General features: G+C 46.3%; 1 protein-coding gene across 4 annotated transcripts in view; it reads right to left on the reverse strand.

The window, feature by feature from the left end:
- Positions 1–2,041: 2,041 nt before the first annotated feature.
- The window catches only part of MTMR3 (myotubularin related protein 3), a 115,308-nt gene continuing 90,486 nt past the window's right edge, over positions 2,042–26,863 (reverse strand). The window contains exons 8-19 of one of the 4 annotated variants that reach the window (XM_069496779.1): positions 25,530–25,643; positions 21,216–21,421; positions 20,492–20,599; positions 19,371–19,482; positions 15,935–16,130; positions 14,947–15,132; positions 12,441–12,611; positions 11,053–11,198; positions 8,882–10,295; positions 7,412–7,522; positions 6,850–6,938; positions 2,042–4,239 (exon numbers count right to left, since the gene is read on the reverse strand). In XM_069496779.1, the coding sequence (XP_069352880.1) occupies positions 4,068–4,239; positions 6,850–6,938; positions 7,412–7,522; positions 8,882–10,295; positions 11,053–11,198; positions 12,441–12,611; positions 14,947–15,132; positions 15,935–16,130; positions 19,371–19,482; positions 20,492–20,599; positions 21,216–21,421; positions 25,530–25,643 (3,025 nt within the window). In that variant the 3' untranslated portion in view covers positions 2,042–4,067. Of the gene's footprint in view, positions 4,240–6,849; positions 6,939–7,411; positions 7,523–8,881; positions 10,296–11,052; positions 11,199–12,440; positions 12,612–14,946; positions 15,133–15,934; positions 16,131–19,370; positions 19,483–20,491; positions 20,624–21,215; positions 21,422–25,529; positions 25,644–26,863 lie in introns of all 4 variants that reach the window. The other 3 variants (XM_069496778.1, XM_069496780.1, XM_069496781.1) reach the window with 3 other exon arrangements.

Genomic DNA, 26,863 nt, shown 5'->3' on the forward strand with positions numbered 1-26,863 from the left:
GTTTTAACTCTGCCGTTAGCCCTATCCTCAGCTAATGCAAGTGGGTGGGTACAGCTGCAGCCCTGGGGACAGGTCACTTGAATTGGCACCAGCTAAATGAAATCCTGCAACAGCACCTTCCAATCAGCCCTCATTCATTATAGATCAATGGAGGTCAGGGCCAGAGTCAACTTCAATAGGCCTGGGATCTCCTAGCCTCGAGTGCAAGCAGCCAAGTGTAGCAGCTGTCTCAAGGACAATAGCTTATAATCTAATTCTAGAATATACCTTCAATTCCCATTTTGATATTTGTTAATAGCCAGAGATTGGTTAGCAGATCCTCTGGCACACTCTGTTCATTCTCCTTTATATCTGCCACAGTACCGTCATTCATTCTTAAAATATTCTTTGCTAACATGGAAAGTAACTGAGCATATTAGCAAAATTACTAGAGAAAAAATTTACTACATATCCTCACTAGAAAATCTCGTTGGATTAAGGCAGCAGTATCATCTTTTTGGACTGAGGTTAAGGAGGCCAAAGTATAGAAAGGAAGGTAGAGCGAGTGCTAGGATAGGAGAGTTCTGAGATGAAGACATCCCGGCAGCTCAGGGTCACTGTTAATACCCCACTGCTTCAGACCAGTTTCCTCCACGTGATGGCCTGAAGAAAGGTGGCCTTGCACACAGAGAACCGCAGCCACCTTCACCTGGGCAATTCCTTGCCTTTGATCCACACTGTGCGTGTCTCAGCGGCATCTGGGCTCTTCATCTTCCTATACGCAGCAGCTCCCCATGTACGGACCCCCACGGCCTCGCTGAGCCACGCCAGTGTCTTGGTTCACTGGGGGCTAAACCACCAGACCTCAGGAACAGCAGTGGCTATGTGTAGACACACGCCGGCTGGGGCACATAGGTTGTTCACAACTCGGTCTGATACAGACTGGGTTCCCTGGTGAACTGAAGGCAACTGAGGTGACACCCTCACCCCCTAGAGGACAGACTGACTCGCAAACACCTGCTGGACCGCACTCGCAGCCTTCAGATTGGAACCAGCTGAGCTGTTTCTAAGTGCTTATATACTTTAGGCAGAGGGTACATCCAGAAAGTAACCCTAGAGAGAGACTGCCCCCAAAGAGTTGTTAAGGTCTTTGGGGGGGGGGGAGCTCTGAGCAGGTCACTCTTTGGGCCCAGCCTACTCACCACAGAGGTTGGGCTGGGAAGCCCAAGGCTGGGCACCACTCAACACTAACTCCTGAGGAAGGTACTACATAACGTATCTCACGCACAGACCCGGGGGGGTGGGTAAGATACCCAACAGTGACGTAGGGGAAAGAAAATTCACCTCTGTGAAGAGCAAGAACTAGTCTAGAAGTAACTAGATGCCAGTCTCGGTGGGAAGCAGAAGTCAAAGATCTACGGCGCAGAGGTTCCTCCCTGTGTGGGGGGACGGAGGGTGGGAGACCTCTCCTTGGGCACACAACCCAACCACATCCAATGCCGTGTCTGCCCCCAAGTTCTTTCTCTGCCCGCCCACATTCTGTCATCCAAGAACCATAGGCAGAAGCGTTTTCCAGTCCCCACCCCTCGTCGCCTTGCACTCACCACTGCACGCAGGGCTCTGTTCCTAACTGACACCGCAGGTGCGGCTTGATGCTCCTGGGGTGGGGTGGAATTAAGGGGCCACAGCACTGGCTGCCCCGAAATCAGAGCAGCAGCCAAAAGAAGGCCTAGAGGCCAGAGGTAGTTTTAATTATCACTGATGTGCAATTCTTCAGATAAGGACAGCTGACTGCTGAGATGTCTGATCGCTTTACCTTCTTTTAGCTTAGGAGATCTTAGAGGCAAAATCATGAAGGAAAGTGTTTCAGAGCTTGGGCTTCATGGTGGGGCTCCTTGCCATGGTCTAGAGCTGAAAAGAAATCCGTAGTTTTCCTTTGCCCAAGGCCAGTTTCCCAGCAGCACCTCTAACCACTTCTGTGTAAGAGGGAAAAGGGATGAAGAGGGATAAACCACAGGGCAAAGAATTAGAACGTGTTAGCAAATGCTACCATGCGGAACACTCAACTTTATTCACTTTATTTATATATTTAACAATTCTAAAGTATTTACTTCTTGCTTTGACAAAAAATGAAAAATATAGGAGCAATGACTGACTCCTCTTTAGGAGAAAAGGGTTATATGTACAGCTACGGAGAGTTACGGTTCCTCCTTTACATACAAAGGAAAATATTAAAAAAGTGCTTCATTGATCCAAAAAGGGCTAAAAGTCGCAAGCATTTATTCACACTGTACATCAGACCCAAGAAACCCGTATCATAACCTCTTGGCACCTGTCACTAGGAACTGCACAATCTTCAATTAGACCAACTTACCCCTACCTGCACGACCAGACCACACAGAGTGCGGAGAACTACACCTTGTTTCCCTAGACTCAAACTCCGAGCAACCTGCCGCCGCTGGAAGTCAGAGATGTGCGCAGATGCTCTGGGCTTTGCCTGGACGGACAGCGCCAGGAAAGGCTTCTGGGCCACACCTTAATCACACTCAGGCACACACAGGAGCCACCTTCCTGAGACACAACTTGCCCTTGGCCATAGAACTGCTTCCAAAGGGGAAGGAGAGTACAGGGCAGGGTCAGAACTTAGGCTTATCTGCCCTGTCACCAGTTAGCAGCTTTCAGCAGAGCCAAGCATAGCCCTTCCCCAAGAGGGAGGGCAGGCACAAAACATGGATGCCAAGATTACAAAGCACAAACCCTAAACTCCTCTCCACCCTTCCCACACTCACCTCCACCACAAATATTCTTGATTTAAAGCTCTTTCTGGGCCATATCAAAGCTCACTGAGGAAAGGTGCCCCAAGTCTCCTCCAGGCCATGCCACTTCTCTAAGGAACCCTGCAGAGTCACCAAGGGGCCCTTCACTGCTGGCCAGCAGCCAGACACATGCCTACTCAGGCAGCCAGGAGCAGGGAAGAGGACTGCTGGGCCCTTCCTGCTGCTCCAAGAGGAGGAGGAGGAGGAGGAAGGCTGATTGTATGGGGACTTGCCCCTTTCCAGAGGCTTGTAACTCTAAAGGCTGATTCTACCCTCAAGGGGGAGATCCATGATTTGTTTGGCTTGGGAAAGGGGGATTTTTGGAACCCTGAGTCTGGATTTCCCTGTGCTGGCCGAGGAAGAGAGATTATTTGGGGGACCAGGCTCTGGAAGAGGGACCCAGGTGTGCCTGGGCTCAGGGCAGGCTTTGGCCTTGGCCATCGCATTCTGGCCAGTCTGCATTCTTATGCCTGAGGGTGGGAAGCACTATAGAGCCTGGCCCAGGGAGGCAGCCCCCTGAGGGAGCCCTAGACAACCTGGGTCAAGTTCAAAACAGAATTCCACAGGGGACAACATGCTGGTGACCCATTCCCAACCCCGCTCACCTGCCTCAAAGGGGGCCCCTAAGGAGTGCCGTTTACCATGTGCCCCTCCCTCCGAATGCCAATCCCAGGTATCTGTGAGGTGGGGCTGGCCCAGCCCTCTCGGGAGGGAGACGGCACCAGGCAGTGCTCTCCCAGGCAGTGCTCTCGGGGAAGTTGCTTCCAGCCTCCCCAGCCGCGCAGGTTTCCCAGACAGCTCTGACGTGGCAGTGGCATGAGGAATGGTCGCAAATGTTAGCACTGGCTTTCTTCCCAGCTCACTGTCTCAGATCTCCACTCCTGGCTCTGACCAGCCTCCTCTCACCCAGAAGAGCCAACCACACCATCCCTCAGCATCACCTGACAGCAGGCGGCTCAGCTGTTACAGAGGGCCTGGCATCCTCTGGTCTTCCATCCAAAAAAAAAAAAAAAATTAAGACAACCAAGGGACTTTTTTGTTTTCTGAAGGCAGAGAGGAAGGATGGAAAAAGTAGGGGCGGCGGGGGTGGGGGTGAGGGACAGGAAAAGAAACATCAATCTACAATCCAGTGGTACATCCCAAATTTCTGTCACTCCGTACAGGTAGTTCCATGCCCCCACTCCAAGTGCACGGGCTCTCGGTCTGCCCAGGCTGTGTGGACCTGTCAGAGGAATAGCATCTTGGCCTCTGCCCGCCCCAGGTCACTGAGCTTCAGTTTGAAGTGGCAGCAATGGGCTTATCCAGTTCAAGGTCAATGCTGGAGCTTGTGGGATGTAGGCTGCTATAGCAAGACTTGCACACTCGACTGGGTTCAAAGAGCTGCTGGCTGGGAACCGGAACCTTCTGGTTACAACAACTGGAGCAGAATACGTTCCCACAATTCCTTGAGATGGGAAGAAGAAATAAAACAATGTTAGTTTCAGGTAGCAGGTACGGGGTGGGGAAACCAACTTCAGAAGGCAGACTTGGCTGTGTGTAATTTGGATGTGCTGGAGACTCCTCTGAGATCAAACACTTTCATTTGTCTAGCCCAGGAACAAAGTGAGCAGGAAGGACGTCCCTACCTAGCAGAATCACATGCCACTTTCACTCCAGGGCCAAACATACTTGGCTGCCTCACCACTATGACTCGAGGTTTCCAGGTATACAGGAGGATGCTGCTCAAGAGAGAGCTGTGAGAACAAAATGGACCCAATGATGGGTAAGTCCTGATCCAAGAAAACCCAGTGGCCACATCCACCTGGACAATGACCTCTGTGTAGCTTGTGATCACTGAGAGGCCAGAGTCAAATGGAGCTGCCTTCAGGCCCTTCAGATGAGAGAAACAACTACTCAGCCCAGCCGGGGAACGAGGAGCCTTGCCCGAGGGCCACTTTCCCAGGGGCTCAGAGGCAGCAACATGAAGGGTAGACTGCTGCCATCTTGGATTGCTCTGCCAGCAGCATGCAAAGCCAGGAGACAAGCAACCCGTGATGCATGCTCGGAGTGAAGAGGAGAGGTGGAAGGACAAGAGCACAGATGAACACACGTGCACACACGTACCCCTTATTAGATAGGTGTCAGTCAATTATGGCTCACTCCCCTGCTCCATGCATCTCCAGAGAAAATCAGAGCTCCACCATAAGGCCTGACTACACCCAGGGCCCAGGCCTCCCTCTCCTCCTCCCCTGAAAGTCCAGCTCTGATGCATCCGTGCCACACAGGTGCCCGTCACAGCTAACAAGAAAGGGAAGTGGCAGAGGATGAGCTTCTGCCCACCTTACAACCCTACATTTGCTGGGCCCTAAAATACAACTCGATCCCAATGAGCCCAAGAATAAGAAACCCCAAGGAGCCGGACAAGCTCACCGAAGACTAGGGGGAAGGCAGCTCAAGGGAAACCCTCCTTCTTGGCCAGTGTCACTAACTTCATTTACGTTCCTCAGAATGCAAACCTACTGCTGGATTAAAGGCCACTTAGGCACAGAAGGAGAGAATACTGAAGACCATTTGGGGATAAAAATACTGCAAAAGGAAAAGGTGGGAAACAGTGGAATGGAAGGACAAAGATCTAAAACAAAATCACAACCCTGTTTCTAAAAAGCATGAGTCAGCAAGAACCGTGGTTACACAGGAAAAATTCTGAATGTTTACATTTATTTAACATCCCTGCTGGAGTTCAGCTGGAAAGGCTGACACGAACTTCATCAGTTAAGCTTTTCTGACTTCTTTCAGGGGATCCTGAAAGACCCTAAATGGAGACTTCACGGTAAAGCAATTATCTGGAAAGATCACCTCTGTTCAGTCCTGGACTCAAAAAAAAAAAAAGAGGAGGAGCAGTGATGCTATTTGACCTGGAAGTTACTAGCATCATTCTGGCGTCTTAATGAACGACTGACCCAAAAGAAACAGCTCCGACAACCCAACTGGCTCCCACAGGAGACCAGCCCCTGCTGAAACGCTACTTTTTATCGCAAGCAAGATGGCCTGGCTGACCTGTGTGGTCAGGAGGGGAGGACATGGCTGCAGCCTGACCCCCTCAACGGTCCCCTCAGTCAGCTGCTTTCAGCCCCCCCACGCCCGCCTGCCTGCCTGTGGACCCGAGCCCAGGCTTCACCCCAGTGAGTGCAGAGAGGGGGGAATGACAGCGTTAGTGTGAAGTTATTGTAGATGTACAGACATCACAGATAGGTTGTTGCATATGCTCACCACGTTTGATCAACACAGTCAGCGTCCCTGCAAGGAGGGGAGAAAGAGCTCAGGAGAAGCCAACCAAAGACACTCGGGCACGGGGTGCAGGATGGGGAGATACATGGTCCCAGAAGCATCATAACTAGGCAAAGAGGTTGTTCCATTTTCAATCCAGGTTCACCCGTGTGGGTGAGCCATGGCGTGACTCAGATAAACGTCTTATCCCAAGAACACTGAACATCCGCCAGACAGCTGCCATCCCGGCTGGGGCATAGCATCCCCAGTAACTACTAGTCCAATCCAGAAGGAAAAAGAAGTCAGGAGCCTTAAGGATTGGAAGGCTCTGTCCTTAGCCTGTCCCTACTGCTCCCCCCAGCTACAGCTGCTTACCAATGGCACAAGGGAAAACAAGTTTAGAGTCAGGAAGCAGGGAAGGGGAGCAGGAAAATGCAGTTCCCTGCCTATAGCAAGAGAACTATTTTTGCTCATGGCAGCCATGTGGAATGGGAAGAAACTTTATGCTAGGAATAAGAAATGGTGGTTCCAGTGTTGGCTACTGCTCTAACCAATCTGGGAAACAAAACAAAAAAGGCTATCATTTGCACATTTTAAAATTTAATAGTGATCGTTCTGAATTGGGACAAAGATACCAAATGCAGTTCCGCAAACACTAATTTTGGAGGCCCAGAAGATCAGACCCTAGGGGTCTGCTTCAGACAGAACACTGCCAGCCAGACGCTCGCAACCCTCCACTCTGCAGGCTCTGTGGGCCAAACTTTAGCCTCCATACCCAGGCCCACCCTACCGCACCCCGCAATGGCACCTGCAGTGGTGCTTCCTGCTGGCGAGCCAGAAGGCACTGTCACACGAATAGCAGTGGGCAGCCAGGTGGTCAGGGAGCCAACGGGTCATCTGCAAAACACATGGGACCAGGTTAGTGCCAGGAGATGAGCCACAGAGCTGGAGCCAGCAGAGCCATGCTGGGGCAGCAAGAGTCGCAAGGACCACATCAGCTCCAGTGGCACCAGCCCAGTAGGTTTGATGTCAACAGTACAAGAAAGGCGTCCAAATCGTTTCCCTGGAGGGGACTCCAATCTCCCCTGAGATAAAATGGCAGGCAGCAGCACCCTGGGTCACTGTGAGAGCTGGCAAGGCTCCAGTTCATAGAGGCAAGGAAGAGGGAGAGCAGCTTGCTGAGTCTCCCTGGCTCAGAAATTCTAAGTTTGATGTGGGTTTACAGAAGCTGAGATGCCAAAGGCTCAAGGCTAACCGTGCTATGAGGTTCTTCCTTGGCCAGGGGGATAGGGTAGGGATGGGAGTGGAGAAGAACCACAAAATGTTAATAGTTGCATACACGGCACTTAGAGCAGGGGCTGAGCCTGTACCTCTGTGTCCTGTTTATCCACCTGCTCCCAGCTGGCTTCAGAGAAAATCTCTGTGCTGCAGCGAGACAAACAGCTCTGATCCAGATTGCTTTCCGAGTCGGGGATTGAAGTCTGTTGGCAAACAAACACAGCTGAACAGAATGAACCTGGTCTCCTCCCAGAAGGAGAACGGGCTTGGTAAAGGAGGGAACACTGAGGACTCTGGGTGGGCCCGAGTGATAGCGCTGCCGAATCTGCAGATGCATCGGCCATCAAGAACCGGGTTGGACAGGGACAGGAGTGGGGCTGGGCTCAGCTGGGAGAGGGAGACACGGGTTATGTGTAGTGACTGTATGCAGTGACTCTGGAGTGGAAAGATAGGCCTTAGGGTTCCAGAAAGTAAGCGAGAAAAAAGTGACCAAAATGGAATGGGAACTCAGAGTGTCAGCTGCTCCAGTGGGCCTGTCAATCCAACCCTGCCACTTAGTTAAAGCTGAGTGCTTTGGCCATGCCCTCCTTTCTTGGGAAGACTCTTTGAGAACATGAAAAACCATCATTAGCAAGAAGGAAAAGCCAAGAAGTCACTCAGAATTGAAAGTCATCGGATGTGCCCGCCTTTAATGTACGCTGACCACTTCAGAGCCAGGCTCACACTTACACTTCAGCCTACTGCGTCAGACCCGCCCAGAAGCACCTCCTTGAGAACCTCCCCTCTGGTATCCCCATTTCTAGCCACCAAGCCCCATCAGTGCTAACTCCTCAACATTGCTAGAAACCAATCCCTTCTCTCCATTTTTACTGCTAGCACCTGCCTCGGGGTGGGTACAAATAGCTGTTTAAAGAGAATGAAACCAAGCTGGACATAGCAGCTCATGTCTGTAATCCTAGCACTTGAGGCTGAGGCAGAAGGATCACTTGAGGCCAGGAGTTTGAGACCAGCCTGGGCAACACAGTGAGACCTCCATTTCAGAAGGTGGGGTGGAAGAGAGATGAGAGAGAGAGACTGAGAGAGAGACAGAGAGAGAGAGAGAGAGAGAAAGAAATAGAAATAGAAGTAAACCTTTCAAAGCTACAGCCCATGTCTGGGAGGGCTAATACTTTACTAGCTACTAAGGTAGGACAGGAACTACAATTTGATAGGAATACTTGGCATTGCCCTACAAATGTCATTCTACTCAGGAGTTCAAGCCTTTCTGAAGACACGTGATCCTCTCTCTGAAGAGATCTGATCAACCATGTAGTGCGTGCTCTCTTCCGTTCTCTAACTGCCTAAGATGACATCTGTGGAAAGTAAGCAAAGCAGAAAAGCAGCGGCAAGCTGCCATTTCCATAGCTGAGGCTGATCTCCAGCCTCTCTCCACAGGGCTACTCTGGACCTTCCCAATCCTTTTAGAAAGCTGTACTAATCACCACGCACTGAGCACAAACCGTGCCTGGCCTCAGTGTGCCCTGTCTCCTCAGGCAGCTATGGAGGAACCAAAGCCTACTCACCACTTCATCGCCAAAGTCCCCATTAAAACGTAGGGAGCTGGTCAGGTACTGGCTCTCCAGGCGACTCTTCAGCTCCTGCACTTGTTTCTTCAAGGTCTCCACTTCCTGCTGGTGGCCTGACTCAATCTGACGCAGGCGCTGTTGGATCGTGTCTGTGTACACAGGCAAGCCATCATCGTCCAGGTGGCTGCGGGAAGGCTGGTCAGGGCTACCACTTGCCGACGGCCTTCCAGATTGGCTGTGCAGCCACTTGTGGTGCAAGTTCCTTGAGTGTAAGTGGGCAGAGCTGCCGCTTGTAGCGGACAGCTGGCGGCTGAGCAAGTCCTTGTTCCTACCAGCCTCCCCACTGGCGCAGTGCCCGTTGGGTGCGGGGTACTTCTGGAGGGTGCTAAGCCTTGGGGGCTGCTCTGAGGCCTGGTTTTCAGTCTCTCGGGCACCGTTGCACACAAGCCCCTCTTTACATTCGGCTAAAGGCAAGGCACAAGGGGAACGTGTTGGACTGAGAGTGCTGCCAGGGGAAGTCCTGTGCACCAGAGACCCCACCTGGGGCCTCTCAACCAGGCTCCTCTCTGAAGGCCTGGGCTCCGTGGTTTGGGGAAGCACGTCCTTGCTACTGAACCTGCCAGTGTTCACCAGGCAAGGTCTACGGTGGCCTTGGGGCCCACTCTCTGACTTCACCTTATCGTCCATTAGCATGTCCATGGAACTGTCCAGGTTTGGTCCTCTGGTCTCAAATGGGACTTGGGAAGGTAGAGAATGTGACTGTGAGGTATCATAGCCAACTTTTTCATCTGTTGGGACTAGAAGAACTTTTTCCTCATTATCCTGTGCCATCTCTCCTATTGGAGGCTGCTCCACAGGGACCTCCTGGGAATTCTCTCCGCTGGGTGGGGCCTGGAGAGAACTGGGGAGAACACTGTGCCCACCCTGCTGTTCAGGAACACCCTGTGAGAACAGAGACGGGCTTGGGCCTGGATTGCTCTTCAGAGCGGCATCACTCAGTTCTGGGTCTTGCTGAAGTCCCACAGCTGAGCCCTCGGGCATCTTCCTCCTGCTCTCCTTTGCTAATAGAGCCTCCTCTTTGACTTCCTGCATCTCGGTGCTCCCCCTGTGGGCAGGCTCCTCTACCCCACTCTCCTCTTTGGTGGCTTCTTGCAAAATGTTCTCCATCTGCCCCTCGGCCACTCCAGCTGCAACAGACAGCTCAGCACCCCCCAGCGCTCTGGTGGGCTTCCCCAGGCTGTCAGCAGCAAGAGGTTCCTCTCCAGGGCCAGCCAGGCTGCTCAGTTCTAGCGAGCGCCGGTGCTCCTGCCACTTCTCATTCAGGCTAGGGTCACTGCTACGCCGGCTGGGCAGAGGCACTGTATTGTCGCAGGCTGTGGTCAGATTGTCAAATGATCTAGTCTTTGGTAGCCTAAAAGAAAGGAGTTTGGGTGAAATGAGAATCTCAGAGGCAAGTAGGAGACGATAGGTTTCAATGGGCTGTTGTTTCATAATTGGCCCCATTATAGCTACACATGGAACTGTGGCATTCCTGGAGTGAGGCTCAGACTGCTAGAGCAGCGAAGCTGAGTCCTCCTCCTGGTCTGCAGATTCCTCACACCGCCCTCACCCCATGCCCCGTACATACAGATAAGCTAACAGCAAATGCTATTTTTAAAAAGATGTTCTTCACGATGCTGCTGTGTTTCTCAGCTGGTGGCAAAGTAGCATTGTTGATTTTTTGATATTAAATTAATGTAATATCTATCAATCATGAATTTAATAAAGCTAACTCACAAGTGGCAAAGCCAAATTCTCTATCATCTGACTGCATTTGCCTTTCAAGCCTCAGATGACTAATCATGGCAAGGAAGCAGGAGCACAGAGCAGAGGGTGAAACAAAAACCAGGGGGTCACGGAGAACTCAGAGGATTTGCTCCATAACTGAGAAACTGCTCGATGCTTGCAAAAGGAAGGAAGGAACAGGGCCCAACTCACTTCCAGAAACAAGGCTCTTACTGTTTCATAGCCCAGAAATCGTTACAACTTCCCTGAAAAAACTGTAGACATCTAAGAAAGTTGTTGTAGAGTAAGACAATGGCATGATCTCTGGCCATTCCTGGGCACATCCCAACATAGGAATCTACCCAAACAGGACGTCAGGCCTGTGGCATGACCCCTGGGCTCACCGGCTCAAGGGGGGATCCTCAGGGCTGGTGCCTGGGGCTGGGTATGGTGCACAGCTGTCGTCCACGGGGGTGGACGGGGACGGGCAGGGCAGGTACACCGCATTCCACAGCATCAGGTTACGCACATGGCACACAGGGTACAGCACCTGAGAAAGAGGGGAGTATGCAGGCTTAAACACGTCCCAATAAGTCTTCCAGAAATGTCTGGAAATGAGGATCAAGAACAAGCACCCAGCTGGGACACCCAACAGGGCTAGCAGGGTCTCCACAAAGAGGCAGCATTGGTGGATGCAGGTCTATTTTCATGACGACCAATACAGGACTAGAGATTATGCATGGCAACATTTTTTGCCTAAGAGCCCCTTGTGGGCATGGATATCTAAAGGATTTTTTAAGGATTCCTTTCTCATTAACTATTTCTCAGGTCACCTTTATTGAATGAATGACTTTCATCATCAGCTTGATCTGTTGCTTTTACTGCATAAGAAAGCGAGTCATCCTGTTAAACAGTGATTGTCTGATCCTCTGATACAAAAGCTTGGCTTCAGTAGACACTGTCAAACCTGTTTTATAGGATCATTTAAATTAATCATGTGAAAAGGAGTAAATTTTCTTCCTGTACTGTTATTTCCCCAGCAGGCACAGTGAAGGAGAGAGAGAAGCAGTTAGCGTGTATCTTTTTTTTTTTTTTTTTTTTTTGACTACTTAAATGTAATGAGAAGCATATTAATAGTCCAGCAAAGCAATATAACCTCTAATTAGCCTCCCTTTGACTTCTTTAGGGTCTAAGGTACATTCTGACAAAGGGAACATTATCATGTCTTGACACACAGATGTACGTGCCTCCTCTTCTCTGCTTAACAGAAGGTTCCTTTGGGGAACAAAGTCTTAAGGGGCTTGCCAGATCTCCATGTGGGCAGAGACTCACAAAAACACATATGCCCGTGCCATACACAGTTTCCTGCTCCGAGACAGAAGCTGCAGTGGGTCTCATTGCCTGTTGACAGAGGGAGGGTACTATGGGCCTGGAGGCAGCTCCTTCTGAGCTCAGTGGCATCCAGGAAGCAACTTAACTGCCTTTTCCACCCATTAGACAGAACATGCTAGAAATATGCTCTAGAGGTGGTGCTGGAAAAGATTCCGGTTTAGGGTGGCAAAGTAGAGATGTATTTTAAACCAAATCACCCTGAGCAGAGAATGGCTGGAAGGTCAGAGCCCCACCAGGAAGCAGACCATTCTCAGGACAGAATGGTAGAGAAAGAATGGCACCAACCCACCTGGAGACAGCAGAGATGCCTTCACAAACACAGTCACTACTCAAAGGCTCCCGTATGCCCCCCACCCTCAAATTCCTTCCGATCACAGAGGAAAGGTTGATGGATACGTACGGCTTCTGACTGAGAGGAGTACAGTAGGTTTCTGAAAGCCTTATTGCCTGCCCGAAGAAGCGACCACACAGAACATGTCCGTTCCTGAGTATGCTTTTCCCCTCTCTCCTTGGCGTTGTTGCACAGGAATGTTCCAAAGAGGCAGGAGTAGGTATGCTGCACCAGTTTCACCTATGGGAGTCCAATCAAGCAAAAATTAAGCAATAGGGCATGCATTTTCTGAGAGAAGGTCAGCCCAGCCGAGTCACCCTATCCTGACATCCCTGAGAGCACTTCAGCTCACCATGTCACACTGGGGGAGCCCATAAGCCACTCAACAGCCTCCTCCTCACACCACCAATTCTAGGGCCTGACCCCAACCACCATCCAAAGACAGACTGTTGGCACCCCCCCTCTTCTTAGCTCCCCTGGTAAACAGTCTGAGATTCTGAGTTAACAGTCACTCTCGTAAGTGACAAAGCATATGAACTGAGTACAGGAGCAGGTCTAGGTACAACTCACATCTGAGCTGAGAGCACATTTGTAAAACTACTTGTTCACTCAACAAATCATTACTGAGCATTTCACATGCCCCAGACATGACTATGGGTGCTGGCTCTGCAGCAGTAACTGGCCGGCACTTCTGCCTCGATGGAGCCTGCTGCAGCTGCAGGTGAAGGGTAACCAGTGCGACCGTGTACAACAAGGCAGGGTGGGAGGAAGAGGGCAGTGTGCGGCAGCACGGGAAGGCCTCACTGGCCGAGACCTGATGGAAGCGAGAGCAGGTATGTGGGCATCTGGGGGCAAGTGCTCCAGGAAGAGGCAACCGCACACACACAACCTTCCGATTTTTGAGTAACAGCAAGGAGGCCAGTGTGACTAAAGGAGATTGCACAAGGGGAGAATGGTGGGAAATGAGCCTAGACAGGTAATTCTAGGCGGCCCTGTACGCCATTTTAAGGACTTTGGCTCTTACTTTGTGTGAAATGTAAAATCACTGGAGGTTTTTGAACAGAAGAACGACATTGTCTGTCTTATGTTTTAGAAGGGACTCTTTGCTGGGTTGACTCTCTGGAATTAGGGGAGGAGATGACGGTGGCTTAGACTAGTGTGGCATCAGTAGAGGTGGCAATAAGTAATTAGGTTTTAGACATATTTTGAAATCAGAGCTGCAGAAATCTGATAGACTGAACGTGGAATATAAAATAGAGATGAGGACAGCAAAGGTTTATTGCCCTAAACTAACGGAAGGACATAGTTGCCATATGGTGAAATGGAAAACTTCTGGAAGATCAGGTTTGGGGTAAGGGAGATAGAGAAATCAAGAATAAAGTTTTGAACCTATTAAGTTTGAAATACCATTAAGACATCCAAATGGAGACACTGAGTAGTCACATAGTTGGATATGTGAGTCTGCAGTTAAGTAGAGAGGTCTGAGCTGAAGGTGTATAAATGTGGGACTCATCAGCATAGAGATGGCAATTAGAGCCACTAGACTGGAGGAGAACTTTAGAGAGGAAGCACAGATGAGCAGCAGCCTGGAGGCTGAGCTGTGGGGCATTCCAACATTCAGAACTGGGGAAATAAGCATGAATCAGCAAAAAAGACAGAAAGGACGAGCCACCAAGGTAAGAGGAGACTAAGAGCAAGGAAGTGCTATAAGGTAACTGAAGAAAGCAATTCAAGAAAGCAGCGGTTAAACTGTGCCATATAGTATGACAGATCAAAGATGAAGACTGAGAACTGATCACAGGATTAGCAACATGAAGGTCACAGGTCACTGGTCACCTTAACAAGAAGAGCTTTGGTAAAGTGCGGGGGGTGAATGCCTGTTGGAGTGGGTTTAAGAGAGAATGGAAAGAGAGGAGTCTGAGATAGCAAGGGTGAAAGACTTAAGGAGCTCTGTTCTAAAGGGGAACAGAGAAATGGGATGATATCTACAGAGGAATTCTGGATCAATAAAGGGTTTTGATAAGATGGGAGACACTACATCACATTTGTATGCTGATGGTTGCAGTATGAGAGGGAGGGAAGCATGCTGATGCGGAAGGCAGAAAGAAGAAATGCTGGAGCCAGTCAGCAGAACAGTTTAGAGAGGATGGGAGCTGATGTACTGGAAGACAGAGGGGCTGGAAAAAGGCAAGGATAGGGTGTAACCTCTGTCAAAGGAGAGGGGTAGAGAGCATGGGACAGAAGTAGGGGGTTTGGTAGATGGATTGGAGGGAGCGTGGGATATTCTGATTGCTTCTATTTCTAACTGCTGTCTAGGTTTTCTATCATCCCTTTTAGAAGCTAAGCTTAAAAGAACTCAAGGACTTTACATAACCTAGTATACCTGGATTCACTGAGTAAACAAATGCCTGTTTACTGTTGTTTTTTCTTTAATAAAAATGGGAGAAAAATATTGCCCCTCTATTAAACTCTAAAAAGGCTGCATAGTTTCATGTGAAAACTGGCCCACTAACATTTGTACTGACACCCCCTCAAACTGAGTCTCCAAAACGAAGAATCATAAACCCAAACTCACAAGGAATGCTTCATTGAATTCAAAAGAGCAAGGAAATTGCCTCTGAAGCTGATGAACACAGTCAAGCCACTGCAGAAACACTGGGCAACGCTCATTCAGATCATCTGAGTTCTCCCCATGACCACACCGGTCAGCAAATTTATGGCCAAAATCCAGCCACTCCATCTCCACGAGGACCTGGAAACCCTGCAGGGAAGCACCCAGGAAAAGACCATGTGTGCTGGACTATCCAGACTGCGACAGTCCCGAGCCCGGTGTTACAGACAGTGATCCCCTTTAACGGTCTCCCAGTAAGCCCATCCAGCTCAGCTCCTCGGCCAAAGGCTCTATATCCCTGATGGGACACATGCTTAGGGAAATTTCCCAATTCCCTCAACTTCATTCCATAATCATTGAAAGGGTACTAGCTGTGCATTTATCTAAGCCTTTCTTGAGTCTGTTTGTATCTTTACCCTCTTTCATTCACTATATAAAAGCCACACCCTTTTTTCTAAATTTCTTTTATTTTTAAATTTCTGCCTTTGTTGTTATACTTACAAAGTCATGTTTGTAAAATTCTTCCCCACCTCAGATTTTTTACAAACATTCCCATACATTTTAGGGTACTTTATGGTTTTTCTTACATCTTTAACCCAACAGATGGTTATTTCAGAGTAGGGCTCCTTCTCCACAGAACACTGTGGTAATATCTAGATTTGCTATCATAGTAAGCATGCCAAGGCCCTTTTACAGAAGCCCCATTTTCCTGGGGTAGCCAAAACTTTTCCAAGTAGATAGGCTGCAAAAGAAAATATGTCTATATTATCAATACCTTGTTACCCACAATCTGCCCCATTTTACAAGGCACAAGAACTGTGGTAGGTACCATCGCAACTTAGCTCAAGGTAAAGGAACAATGATTAAAAACAAGAAATTTTACTGTCTTTAGACCTGATCATAAAACCCTCAGGTTTCCCCCACTCATCCCCTCCCCTTTGGACGCACTGACCTCTATGGTTCGGTAGTAAGGGTCCAGCAAGAGCTTAGCCAAGGCCACGATCTGCGGGGTACGGTCCCAGCCATCTGAACAGTGCACTAGCACTGGTCGCTGATCACGATCCACAGTGTGCACTACCAGAAGTGCTGATTTTAGAAGCACAGACAAGTGATGGAGCCATTTAGTGCTTTCAAGAGCTGAGAGCCAACTACAAAACAGGAGGAGATAAGGAGATACTGATTTTTGACTTATTGCATCATGCCCAATGCCTGTCAAATTAAAAAGCAATTCCTAAAGACTTTTCTCTCCAAATATAACACAGGCAAAACAAACAGAAAACCTCTTTGTGTTTATAAAGCAAGTCCAAGGATGAGACCCAAGCCCTACTATATAATAGAAGGGAACCTTAGAAATAGACTGTGTAGGTCAGGCACAATGGCACACAACCGTAATCCCAGCACTTTGGGAGGCTGAAGAGGGAGGATCACTTGAGGCCAGGAGTTTGAGACCTGGACAACATAGTGATACCTCATTTCTTAAAAAAAAAAACAAAAAAAAACCCAACTTAAAAATCAGCTGGGTGCAATGGCATGTGCCTGGCCTGTAGTCCTAGCTACTCGGGAGGCTGAGGCAGGAGGATCACTTGAGCTCAGGATTTCAAGGTTACAGTGATCTATGATTATGCCACTGCACTCCAGACTCTAGCCTGGGCAACAGAGCAAGACCCATCTGTTTAGAAAAGAAAACAAACAGACACTGATGAATAGGACCACCTTTTGTTCCAAAATCTATATGGATAATTTCTCAGAGAAAATATTTAATATTTTTCAGTACATGATAAGTATGCACAGTATAAGAAAAATAGCTCTTTCTGGAATCTTCTCCTGAAGGAAATATAGCCACTTCTGAGATATAAAACAGTAAATATTTAATAATCAGCAACTCTGCTCAAAAAATTCTCAAAAAAGTAAAGAAAACCCAAATGTATCTATAGTAAGATGCTGGATGCCATATGCAAAAATGGTACAGGCAATATTGCCTTTTACCCAGACCCTAACTCCTGCCACTGTTCAAGCCTTGAATGTTTATTGACTAAAACTGGATGGGCCCAACCTAATGATTTAGACTTATGCAAATTAGCACACCAATGGCCACACCCTATTGCTGGGCTTAACACAGACTGGATTCAGCAGGGATCTAAATGAATCTTTTTATGAAAGGCCTTCAGGAGTATCAGACAGCAAGAACTGCCCCTTGGGAGTAATCACAAGCAGATCACACTTGTCTTTTTAACATTTTGTTTCTTGTGCTTTCCCCCACCCCTCCCAATGCCTAAGGAAGAGTTCGGATTTTCCCCAAATGAGACCAGATTTGTAGTTAAGACCACAATATAGCCCTTCAAACGCTGAATATGAGGAAGGAATAAATACTTCTGCCAGGGACTCTGAGGAGGTTAGAAAGGCCTACTAAACCTTAGGGAATGAGTATGACTTTTGGGAATAATCTAAGGAGAGGGTCTTGCCAGGCAAACAGACAACAGAATGTCACGCATAAGCACCGGTTTCACATAGATTAGTTTGGTCTACCAACCAGAATGTGACTCCTCAGACAGCTAACACTGTGTCTCAGTCAAATGTACCCCCACCACAGTGCCTAGCACACAGTAAGGAGGCCTACTGTTTAATGAATTCTAAGTCTGTTGTTGGTTAAAATCCAATCTCAAGAAGGCTTTCTACCTCCCAGTTAGGTACCTGAAAAACATTTTCTTTCCCTGATCAATTATTTATTCTCATTCCTCACGCCTCAAAAGAAACTGAAAGATAAAGCTTAAGAGCAAATACTAAATTACTTCCTAGCCTCTGGAGAAACAATAAACAGGAGAACCAGTGTGAGGTTCTCCTGAACCTAACTGAACTATTATTCAATACCAGTTGGTGCTATCCCTGCCTAATGGAGAAGCTACACTCCAAAATCTACCAGCCAAGGAGGTACTGCTAAGAGACCCCAAACTCCCTTGTTCTCCTGGCAAGCTGAAGTAGAAGCATACCATCCCCTCACCCTCCAACAGCCCCAAACATGGGCCTGGGGCTTACTAGGTGTCCTATCACTGCCACAGCTGCTTTTAATTTATAAGACTTTAATACTGCATTATGATTTGATGCCAAATACATAAAAGCATTACCTCCTTCTTTAATACTGCCCCCCCCCCCCCAGATACTGATATGAACCCGGTTAGGGCTCCTATAATTACACCTTTTTGATTCTGAGTTTCAAAAACAGTTTAAGAAAGAATTTTAGTACGTGGAAGGTATCAGAGATCATGTAGTATTAATTATATCCTTGTCATTTTATAGACAAGAAAAATGAGACCCACAGTAATTAAGCCACTTGGCCAAGGCCACACAATCAGTTCGTGGCAGAGCTCCTGGGTCCTTGGCCAGGCTCCTTCTACAGCCCACCTTAGGAGAAAGAGTGCTGCTAGTGGGTCCTAGAACTGCGTAGCAGATGCAAATGGCTAAGCCCCGAGGGAAAGCAGCAAGCTCATTTCTTCCGTCAGGCTTTCCCCAAAGGACACCACTTTACCCTCTGGGCTGATTGCAACTATGATGAATTTAATCATTTGTTACTGGGAATCAGTACAAGTGGTTCAGGCAGCATCTGATTTGGTAAATCAAATAAAGACTGCAGCAAAACTTGATCATGAGATTTACTGAACAGGACCCAGGGAAACAACTATGGGCCGCAGCACAGACATCAGAAAAAAAAAATTCTGTCTTCTCTGGCACCGTATTTCTCTGGCTTCCTGAAATAGTAAAAGAGGGGCTTTTAAATATTTATCTGTCAATATTTATTTTACAGAACATTCCTCCTAATTTATCTTCTATTCAAACAGTACCCTTGGAGGAGGTGTTATTTCACCTTCCTCACTGCAAATGCCAGCCATTCATTTTTAATAAGCAATAAAAATCATGATAATGTATTGAGTAAACAAGAGAGACTAGTTTAGAGATTGGGAGATGTAAAAGGAACTGACCTAATAACAAGTTTAACCCTTTTAGAACATGATGAATAAATTCTCACTCTTCATGGTAAAACATTCCAGTTCATAGCAGGTAAGTGTCACTACAGGACATCAGAAATCAAAGAATTAAATTACTTTGGGCCGACAGCAATGTAGAAGGGAAGGGAGAGGTCTCCGAAAAACAAGAAGGCAACGTTTCTGTTTTAAGGGCTGAGATTTGTTCTGTGCTGCACATTTTAGAACCTTTCAAAGGGCTTGATTTTCTCCCAGCTCTTCCACTGTGCTGTCATGCTTCTGACCCAGGAAGGAGATATTCACAGAGACTGAAAGTGTAACTGAAGTTTACCAAGAAACGTAAGGAAAGCCACTTCCAAACTCATTTTTTTTTTTTTAAAGAGCAGTGAAAAATGAAAGCCGAGGTCTTACTTTCCTGGATCTGGCATCTGAGTGCACAGCAACCGCAGAGACTGAAAACTCCTCCGAATAGAATGAATGTTTGCCATCCCCATAAACACAACTTCACAGTTCGGGTAATACTCTGGAAAGAAAAACAATAAAGAGAACACAAATAAATATGTTGAATTTAAAGCCCACATGGTGAAATTTAAAAGCAGCACATTGGCTACAAAATATACCCATTACAGATGCTGCCTAATGAAACTGCAATGTTTCGATGCTTGACTATTTATTAGCCCAGTGCTTTATTATAAGAGGAAAACGGTGCTTTTGAATTTTAGCTGTCTTTTTGAAAAGGGTGAAAAAGGAAAGTTAGATTTGTGAAGAAGACATTGACATAAAAACTCATTTTTAAAAGAAAGACCTATAAACTTCTACCTTACCCAGGTTTACTTCTTGGGCCTCATTTAACTTGTGGCTCTCTCTTCGAAAAGAACCTGGCAGAACAATGCCTTTGTGCATTCAAATTTCACCTTGGTACAGATGCTTTTCAATTTCCAACTTAGATCACATCTAAATAAGCAGCTTGGTGCCTCTGCCTACATCATCAGCACACAGCCGGCATGGGGGTGAGGGGAGGGTTCTCTCCTTGGGGAAAGCCAGCATTGCAAGGGTAGGAGTGTTACAAGTCAGGACAGAGGCCCCTTACTGGAATTCTGTATTTACTGCTGCAATTTCCATCTCAGGTTTTCTGCGTAGAGGCCCTCAGTGAGGAGTCTGCTAGGAGCCAGTGATGAGGCATTCCCTTTGGTCAAAGGCAACAAAAAGCTTTTAGAAGGCTGAGAAATCGAGCCCACTAAAGCAGCAGCTTCCAACATGAACAAGCCTTATTAGGGAAGAGGATCTGCTTTCCTTATCATGTACAGGTTGGCACAGGGAAGGAAGATTATGTGGCTTCACTGCACCTCTTCTTCCATTTCTCCTAAGAACATACAGTGGTAAGAATCAAAAGAGAAGTTCTGGCTCTTTTAGGACAGGATAAGGAAGATGGCTTACCACTCATTTCAAATGAGAACTAAGTTTCAGCTGGGCATGGGCTAGAGTAGACGCTTAAGGAAAGAGCATGGGGGACAAAGCACCATACACCTCACCTGGGCATTCACAGCCGCCTCCTTTGGCTCGGTTTGCCACAGCTGCTGCATAGGAGCGTGCATCCAAGATCAAAAGCTTCTGCGGTTGAATGGCTAAACTCTCTGCTCCTGAAGTATTTGACAAAGAAGAATCTAGGGACACGGGGGTGGGGTGGGGTGGGGGAACCAATTGAACCTGTTTCTCCCACAACTGTGCAAAATTAGAACCATAGCACATATTGTGATACAAAAAAAGCTCTATAAAATGAAACTCCCTAACCCAAACCCTTGATACAAAGGACTTCTCCCATCACTTTATATTCTATCTTGCCTTCTTACAAAAGTTGATGGGGATTTATTCTCAAAAACCAACTCCCAGAGCACACATGGGGTCCACATAGCCCAATCTTCTGTACTTCCTTTCTACACCTATGGTCCTTTCACAAAGCCCAATATTGCCCACCATGGTCTGGAGACACTGCAAGTTCCCTATCACATAAATATTCCAAATCTTGTCATGATAGCAAGAAAGAAAACAAACACTCTAGTCTCTTAAACCAACTTTGAAACAAAGGGTCTTCTGGTCTTTGCCAAGACCCATGACTCCTCAAAACAATCCCATCAAGTTCAGCATCATACTCTCTTCTATAAAGTTAACCCTATGTTTTCTAAGGAAAAGGTCATTTCAAGAAAAGGTTCTCAGACGCTATAAAAATTGTCGCCATGGGTTCAGGGAGCACCTTACCAAACTCCACATCAGAAAGGTCTCCCCCATTGGGAAAGTCTCGAGAACTGTTCCTAGTTGACAGCTTGCTGCCACTCGATCGGGAGTCAGAGGCACAAGCTTTGGCTACTGACTGCACCAGGTGCTCATCATCTGCATTTCGCCAGCCCCACCAGCTAACCTCCGGCTGTCCGCAGCGGGCAATGACAGCTCCATTGCTCTGGTGCCTGTGCGGGGAATAAGAGACAACAACTGTACCCATCCCAGGGGCCCCCATTCACATGCTCTGTACTCACACAAGAAGTAAAAGCAGTGGATTTTAAGTGCCTTAATGAACAGCCTGTCTCCAGGTAAGTGCTGGGTTAGCTTTAAGTTCTCTCAGTATTAAAAAGGACAGAGGTCTTATGCATCAACAAGAATAAACAAAACCTATGCATATCCTTCCTAATTATCAGAGATTTTTGTAAAGTTACCAACAAAATGACTGTGTACTCTTAGAAAGAAATATTCATAACTGAAATGTTTTTGGATCTTTACCTTTTGGAACACAAGGTAAAAAATAATCTACAAATACTACACTAATTCTACTACCCAATAATGTCCTGGCAAAAGAGAGAAAAGTGTGTTGCCTCACTGACTTCTGAGGGTCCACTGCAGCAACCGTGCACTCACAGCGGGCTTGGGGATTCTTTCCAAAACAAGATCCCACCTTTGGGATTGAAACACTTACTTGGCCCACAATGAATTGCTTTACAAAATCTCCCACGATTTCATGAGTCACAAACTGCTTTTGTTACAGGCAGATGGCTCAATGAGCCAGCTATCCTTCCTCAGGCTCTTAGAAGTAAAGGAGCAGCACCAACCTCAGTAAACCATACTCTGACAGGTTCTATTTCCAAGCAGACAGACCAGAAATTGTACTCATAGTATACTTTAAGATGCTAGTAAAACCCAGGCTTTTCCTAATTAGGCAAACTTTAGTAATTAAAATGTTAGAAAAATTGTCTTATTTGGCAGTAAAAACGAATAAAGTTCTGATACATACTATAACATCAATGAAGCTTGAATGTTACGCTAAGTGAAAGAAGCTAGACACAAAAGACCACATACTATATGATTCCATTTATAGGAAGTGTCCAGAATAGGCAAATCTATGGAACAGAAAGTAGATTACTGGTTACCCAGGGCTAGGGAAGTTGGGGAGGGAATGAGGACTGCTAATGGGTATAGAATTTCTTCTTCAGATGATGAAAATGTACTAAAATTGACTGCGGTGATGGTTGCACAATTTGGAATATAGTAAGTTACTAAGTTGTACACTTTAAAGGGGTGAACTGTATGTGGCATATCTCAGTAAAGCTTTTTTTCTCTAATAAAAGTAATCAGTTCACTGCAAAAATAAATTATCAGAATCAAAACCCAGTAAGCAAAAAATTTAAATATCCCCCAATTCTATTCAAAGGAAACTCTCCATGTCTTATTTTCCTTTAAAAATTGTTTCCAAACACATATATACATACAAACACATATGTATGGCATAGATGCATTTAAATGAAACATACTACTGAATCTACTTGTCTTCTTCAGGGAACAATATGAGATTTTTTTTTTTTTAATCATAAAGCTCATGAGCCATAAATTAAATCTGGCAATCATCAAATTCCACTGGAACTACCCACCAGTCTGCTTGTAGTTTTAAAATCCTCCCTCACTGGGAGACAAGTAGCTAGAAGTACTTGTACATTGCTAACATGCTCAACCGGCTCACATGTTGAATGGAGCCAAACTAGAAATAAAACCTCACTGATTCTTAAAATGACCCCTAGTAAATAACAGGCACTGGGTAACTGCTGAGCTGAATGACTCCAAACCTTCACAGAAGAGGCTGGTGGGGCCTTTCCTAAGCATCCTCTTCCTCTGCAATGCTTCCCAGCAGTGCCCAAGACGAGCAGTAGATGGCACTCTTCAGCCTGGGTTTGGGGTTTTAAAGGCCACTGGCATTATGATAGATTTCAAATAAACTATTGCAATTAGCAGTTATGTTTTCTGCAGTCCTCTAAAATGCTTTAGACTGCACGAAAGAGAACTCAAACACTACAGTTAAAAATCACTGAAGAAAAGCATTTCTATCACTTTAATAGAACCAGGAAAAGTACAAAAATTAAGATGTCCAGTAGATAAACCCCCCCCCAGTAAAACAATGAATGCTTCAATTTTACATAGAAACATAATTGTTTCCACTATCCCTAACTTAGGGTTAAGCAAGCTCCCTAAATGACTAGGAGTTTCTAATAATCACCACACGCATAAAGGGGAGCTTGTGAATTGCACTACAGATGGGTGCCCTTTGCACCATCTTGCTGTGTTAGAGCAATCTCTGCCTTCAATAATAAATCCAATTAAGTGCTCTCTTGTCACAGTAGGAAAAAGCCCTAATCAGGCACTGGTTCAGCATGGTGTTGTCAAGTAAGTGCAGCTGGCAAACTCAGGAACCATTTACTGCAGCCTACAGAAAACTAAACTCGGTAAATGTAAGTCAGATTCAGAGGCATCCTGACACCCAGGCTGACAAAGCAGAAGAGTGGTAGTGTCCCATTCTTCAACATACCCCTTACAAAACCCGCAAATATAGCAACCCAGTTTGGGGCTCAGAGATACAAGACACATGCTCTGAGACAGACACCAGGTTCCAGGATGCCCATCTGATTTTACATGGACTACATATACAGAGAACTTTCATTTGTAATCTTTTGAAAGCAGATTTTCTCTAAAAAAAATTGCAAATAAAAATTTTCATTTATGTATTTTCTAGGGTCTCTAGAAAGGGAAAAAAATCCTCGTGCCCTCTAGAATAAATTTTTATTACACTCTAAGAAATTTTTCTTCAACTAGCACTCTTAGGCTTCTGGGACAAAAGAGAATTCACCTAAAGCCTCTCGCTCTCCAAAAATGAGAGTACTTCTCCCCTTTGTTCAAAGTCTGCAAGCCCCACAAATGCCAGGGCTGCTGACCTAACACAGCTATTGGCCAGAGCAGCAACTAGCTGCTTTCCCCATTCTAGTTGGGCTGATCAATGACAAGACTCATAAATCCCTTCAGCTTTCACTACTCTCTAATTCCTATATCATCCTTACCACTTGAATGATAAGTAAATCTAGTGACCTACTTTTCTAGGGATTTCTGAAAACAAGAGTGGTGAAAATTGAGATTGAAAACTTAATGGGTTCCCCTGGGCCAGAGCAAATACCTTTCCATCTCTCTATTCAGGGAGAGCATCAGAATTTGCCTTCAGTGGACTAAATGAACAAGCTGGTTACCTCCATGGGAATTCCACAAGGAGAAAAATCCCTTCCTACAACCTCAATATTTCAGGGGAATGCCTCCTGGCACAAAAGACTTATTTCTAACTAAGCCACTGCATTGGCCCAACTCAGGGAGAGTCAAAAAAGTCTGCAAACTAAGAAAATGGAATGGAGAATGTAAACATAACAAGATAACATTGGAAACGTTTCCAGGAGGAGGAGGAATGACTTCTGAAAAATTTAACACAATCCTGTGAGAACTGAGATATTCACTGAATTATAAAAAGCAGCAATCAGGGATACAACCCACTCCCAATGTTGCTAAGAGAAGCCCAGTGTTTACAGGCTGTCATTTAGATGTCACAGCATAACAGCAAATTAAGAACAAGTGTTCCCATTTTATTCATTAGGAACAGACTGAGGTCAGTTAGGGAACTAACTAAAGGTGCCACAGCAAGGAGTATCAGAATAGACTTGAACTCATGTCTGTGACTCCAAAATCTGCACTTCATCATCACGCCACTGTCCCCACCTAGAACTTGCATCCCTTAGCTCTCATGCCTCTGATCGCCGAAATCTTCTATCCAGTCAAGCTCCAGGCTTCTCTTCTCTAAATACTCTCTCTCAAAATAGAGTTCTTCCACGTATCGAAGTTTCAACCACAAAGACAATCACAGATGACTCAACTCTATACTCCCAATTCTCACTTTCTAGGACTCCCCTAACATCTGAAGCTAAACGCAGTAACCGATTATCCTGTCACAAAATAAAAGGAACATCTTGAAATAGCAAGTCCAGCTAACTTTTTTACTAAAATGTCCTCATCTGTGTCAGCTGAACCACCAGCTAGTGTTCTGGATGCAGTGAAGACCAGAGTGTCATTGGAGGAGCAGGTTTAGCAACAAGGAAGTAGAGACCTGCCTGGAAATTCTCTGAACCCTCCCCTTCCCAGGTTAGCAGCAGCAGAGGTGAAAGATCACACACAGCAGGGCAATGGCACCAGCCCAAGCTAGGGCTGGTCCAGCGTACTTACCTGTAGACGACGGCAGGGATGCGCTTCCAAGACCTGAAGCTTGCTACACTTTCTAGTTCTTTGTCAGTGATCCAGGCAGGGACTATGAGCTCTTGGGGATAGCTACCACATAACCTAACAGGGAAGATGAGAAAAGGGGAGAAGAGAAGAGAAGAGAAGAGAAGAGGGGGAGAGGAGGGAGATATACTAGGTGAGCCAGTATAAGGATGTTGATTATGCTACCAAAGAGCTAGTTATAAAAGCAATGAGGAGCATTACTTGAATTTTGGTCCATCAACAGAATGGGTTGCTTTAAGTGTTTGTTTATGTACATATCAAGGGATACTATCTTGGATTTCCACTTGATGCTGCCTTTTGGGAATGTGGCAATCTTAACTATCAACGGGAAAAAAGGAGCTGGCGTGGGCAGTCTCTTTGTTCTCCATTGTAACTCTGTCATAACAAATATATAGGTCATTTCTAACTCCACAAGTGCCCAGTCCAATTACAAAACAGAGTCTGCGCCATCTCTACCACACCCTCAGTCTTCCAGGCTTTTGTGAGAGGGAAACATGAAGGACATTAAGTCCACAATTTTAAGTTTCCAAAAACTTCACAGGATTAACTAATTTATTCTTTGATTTGAACCAAACAGAGTGTCCTACTTATAGGTAACAAGTGCAGCCATGGGTATGTGGAACCAATACCAAATGCCAACCTACTTGTTGCATACACAAACTATTGAGCCAGGTTAGTAATGTGACTATGCTATTAATCACAATTTCTATAAAACATACTTCAGAACAAACTATACCCAGCGAAAAAAGCTCTTTTTTCATTAGGGAAGACAGATGCTAGCTGCATGCTAATAAAGCTGGTGTCCTGGGAAGCACTACTTCTGATAGGTCTATACTTACAGGACAATGTTTCTTTATGGGTAACCAAATTTTCCTTTTCAATAGTGAAGGCAATAAAGCCTTTAATTCAAATCCTAAAAACACACAAACTGACCCGCCGCCCCTGCCCCACCTACCTCTGCTCTAGCCTGTCCTATGCATTAGGGGAAGAGGCAGAAAAATACAAACTAGCTTAGCAGTTGAGGATTTTGATCATTTTTTCACTAAATCTCTCTCCTTATTCTCAATTTCTCAAAATAAAGTATGGCTAATTTAAAAGCCACTGAACAAGGAGAATGGCTATGACCAAGAGTAGTTACACAAACTTCCTAACACCTAACCCACAAACTTCTAAAAATAACCTGGGACATAATGATCACAGCTAATACTCTCACTATGAGTTCCGTTTCTTTTGTTTTATACTCTCATTCTTCCTTTGCAGTATGAAGAACTTTCAAC

The sequence above is a fragment of the Eulemur rufifrons genome, chromosome 21 (assembly GCF_041146395.1).
Source record: "Eulemur rufifrons isolate Redbay chromosome 21, OSU_ERuf_1, whole genome shotgun sequence".
Lineage (NCBI taxonomy): Eukaryota > Metazoa > Chordata > Mammalia > Primates > Lemuridae > Eulemur > Eulemur rufifrons.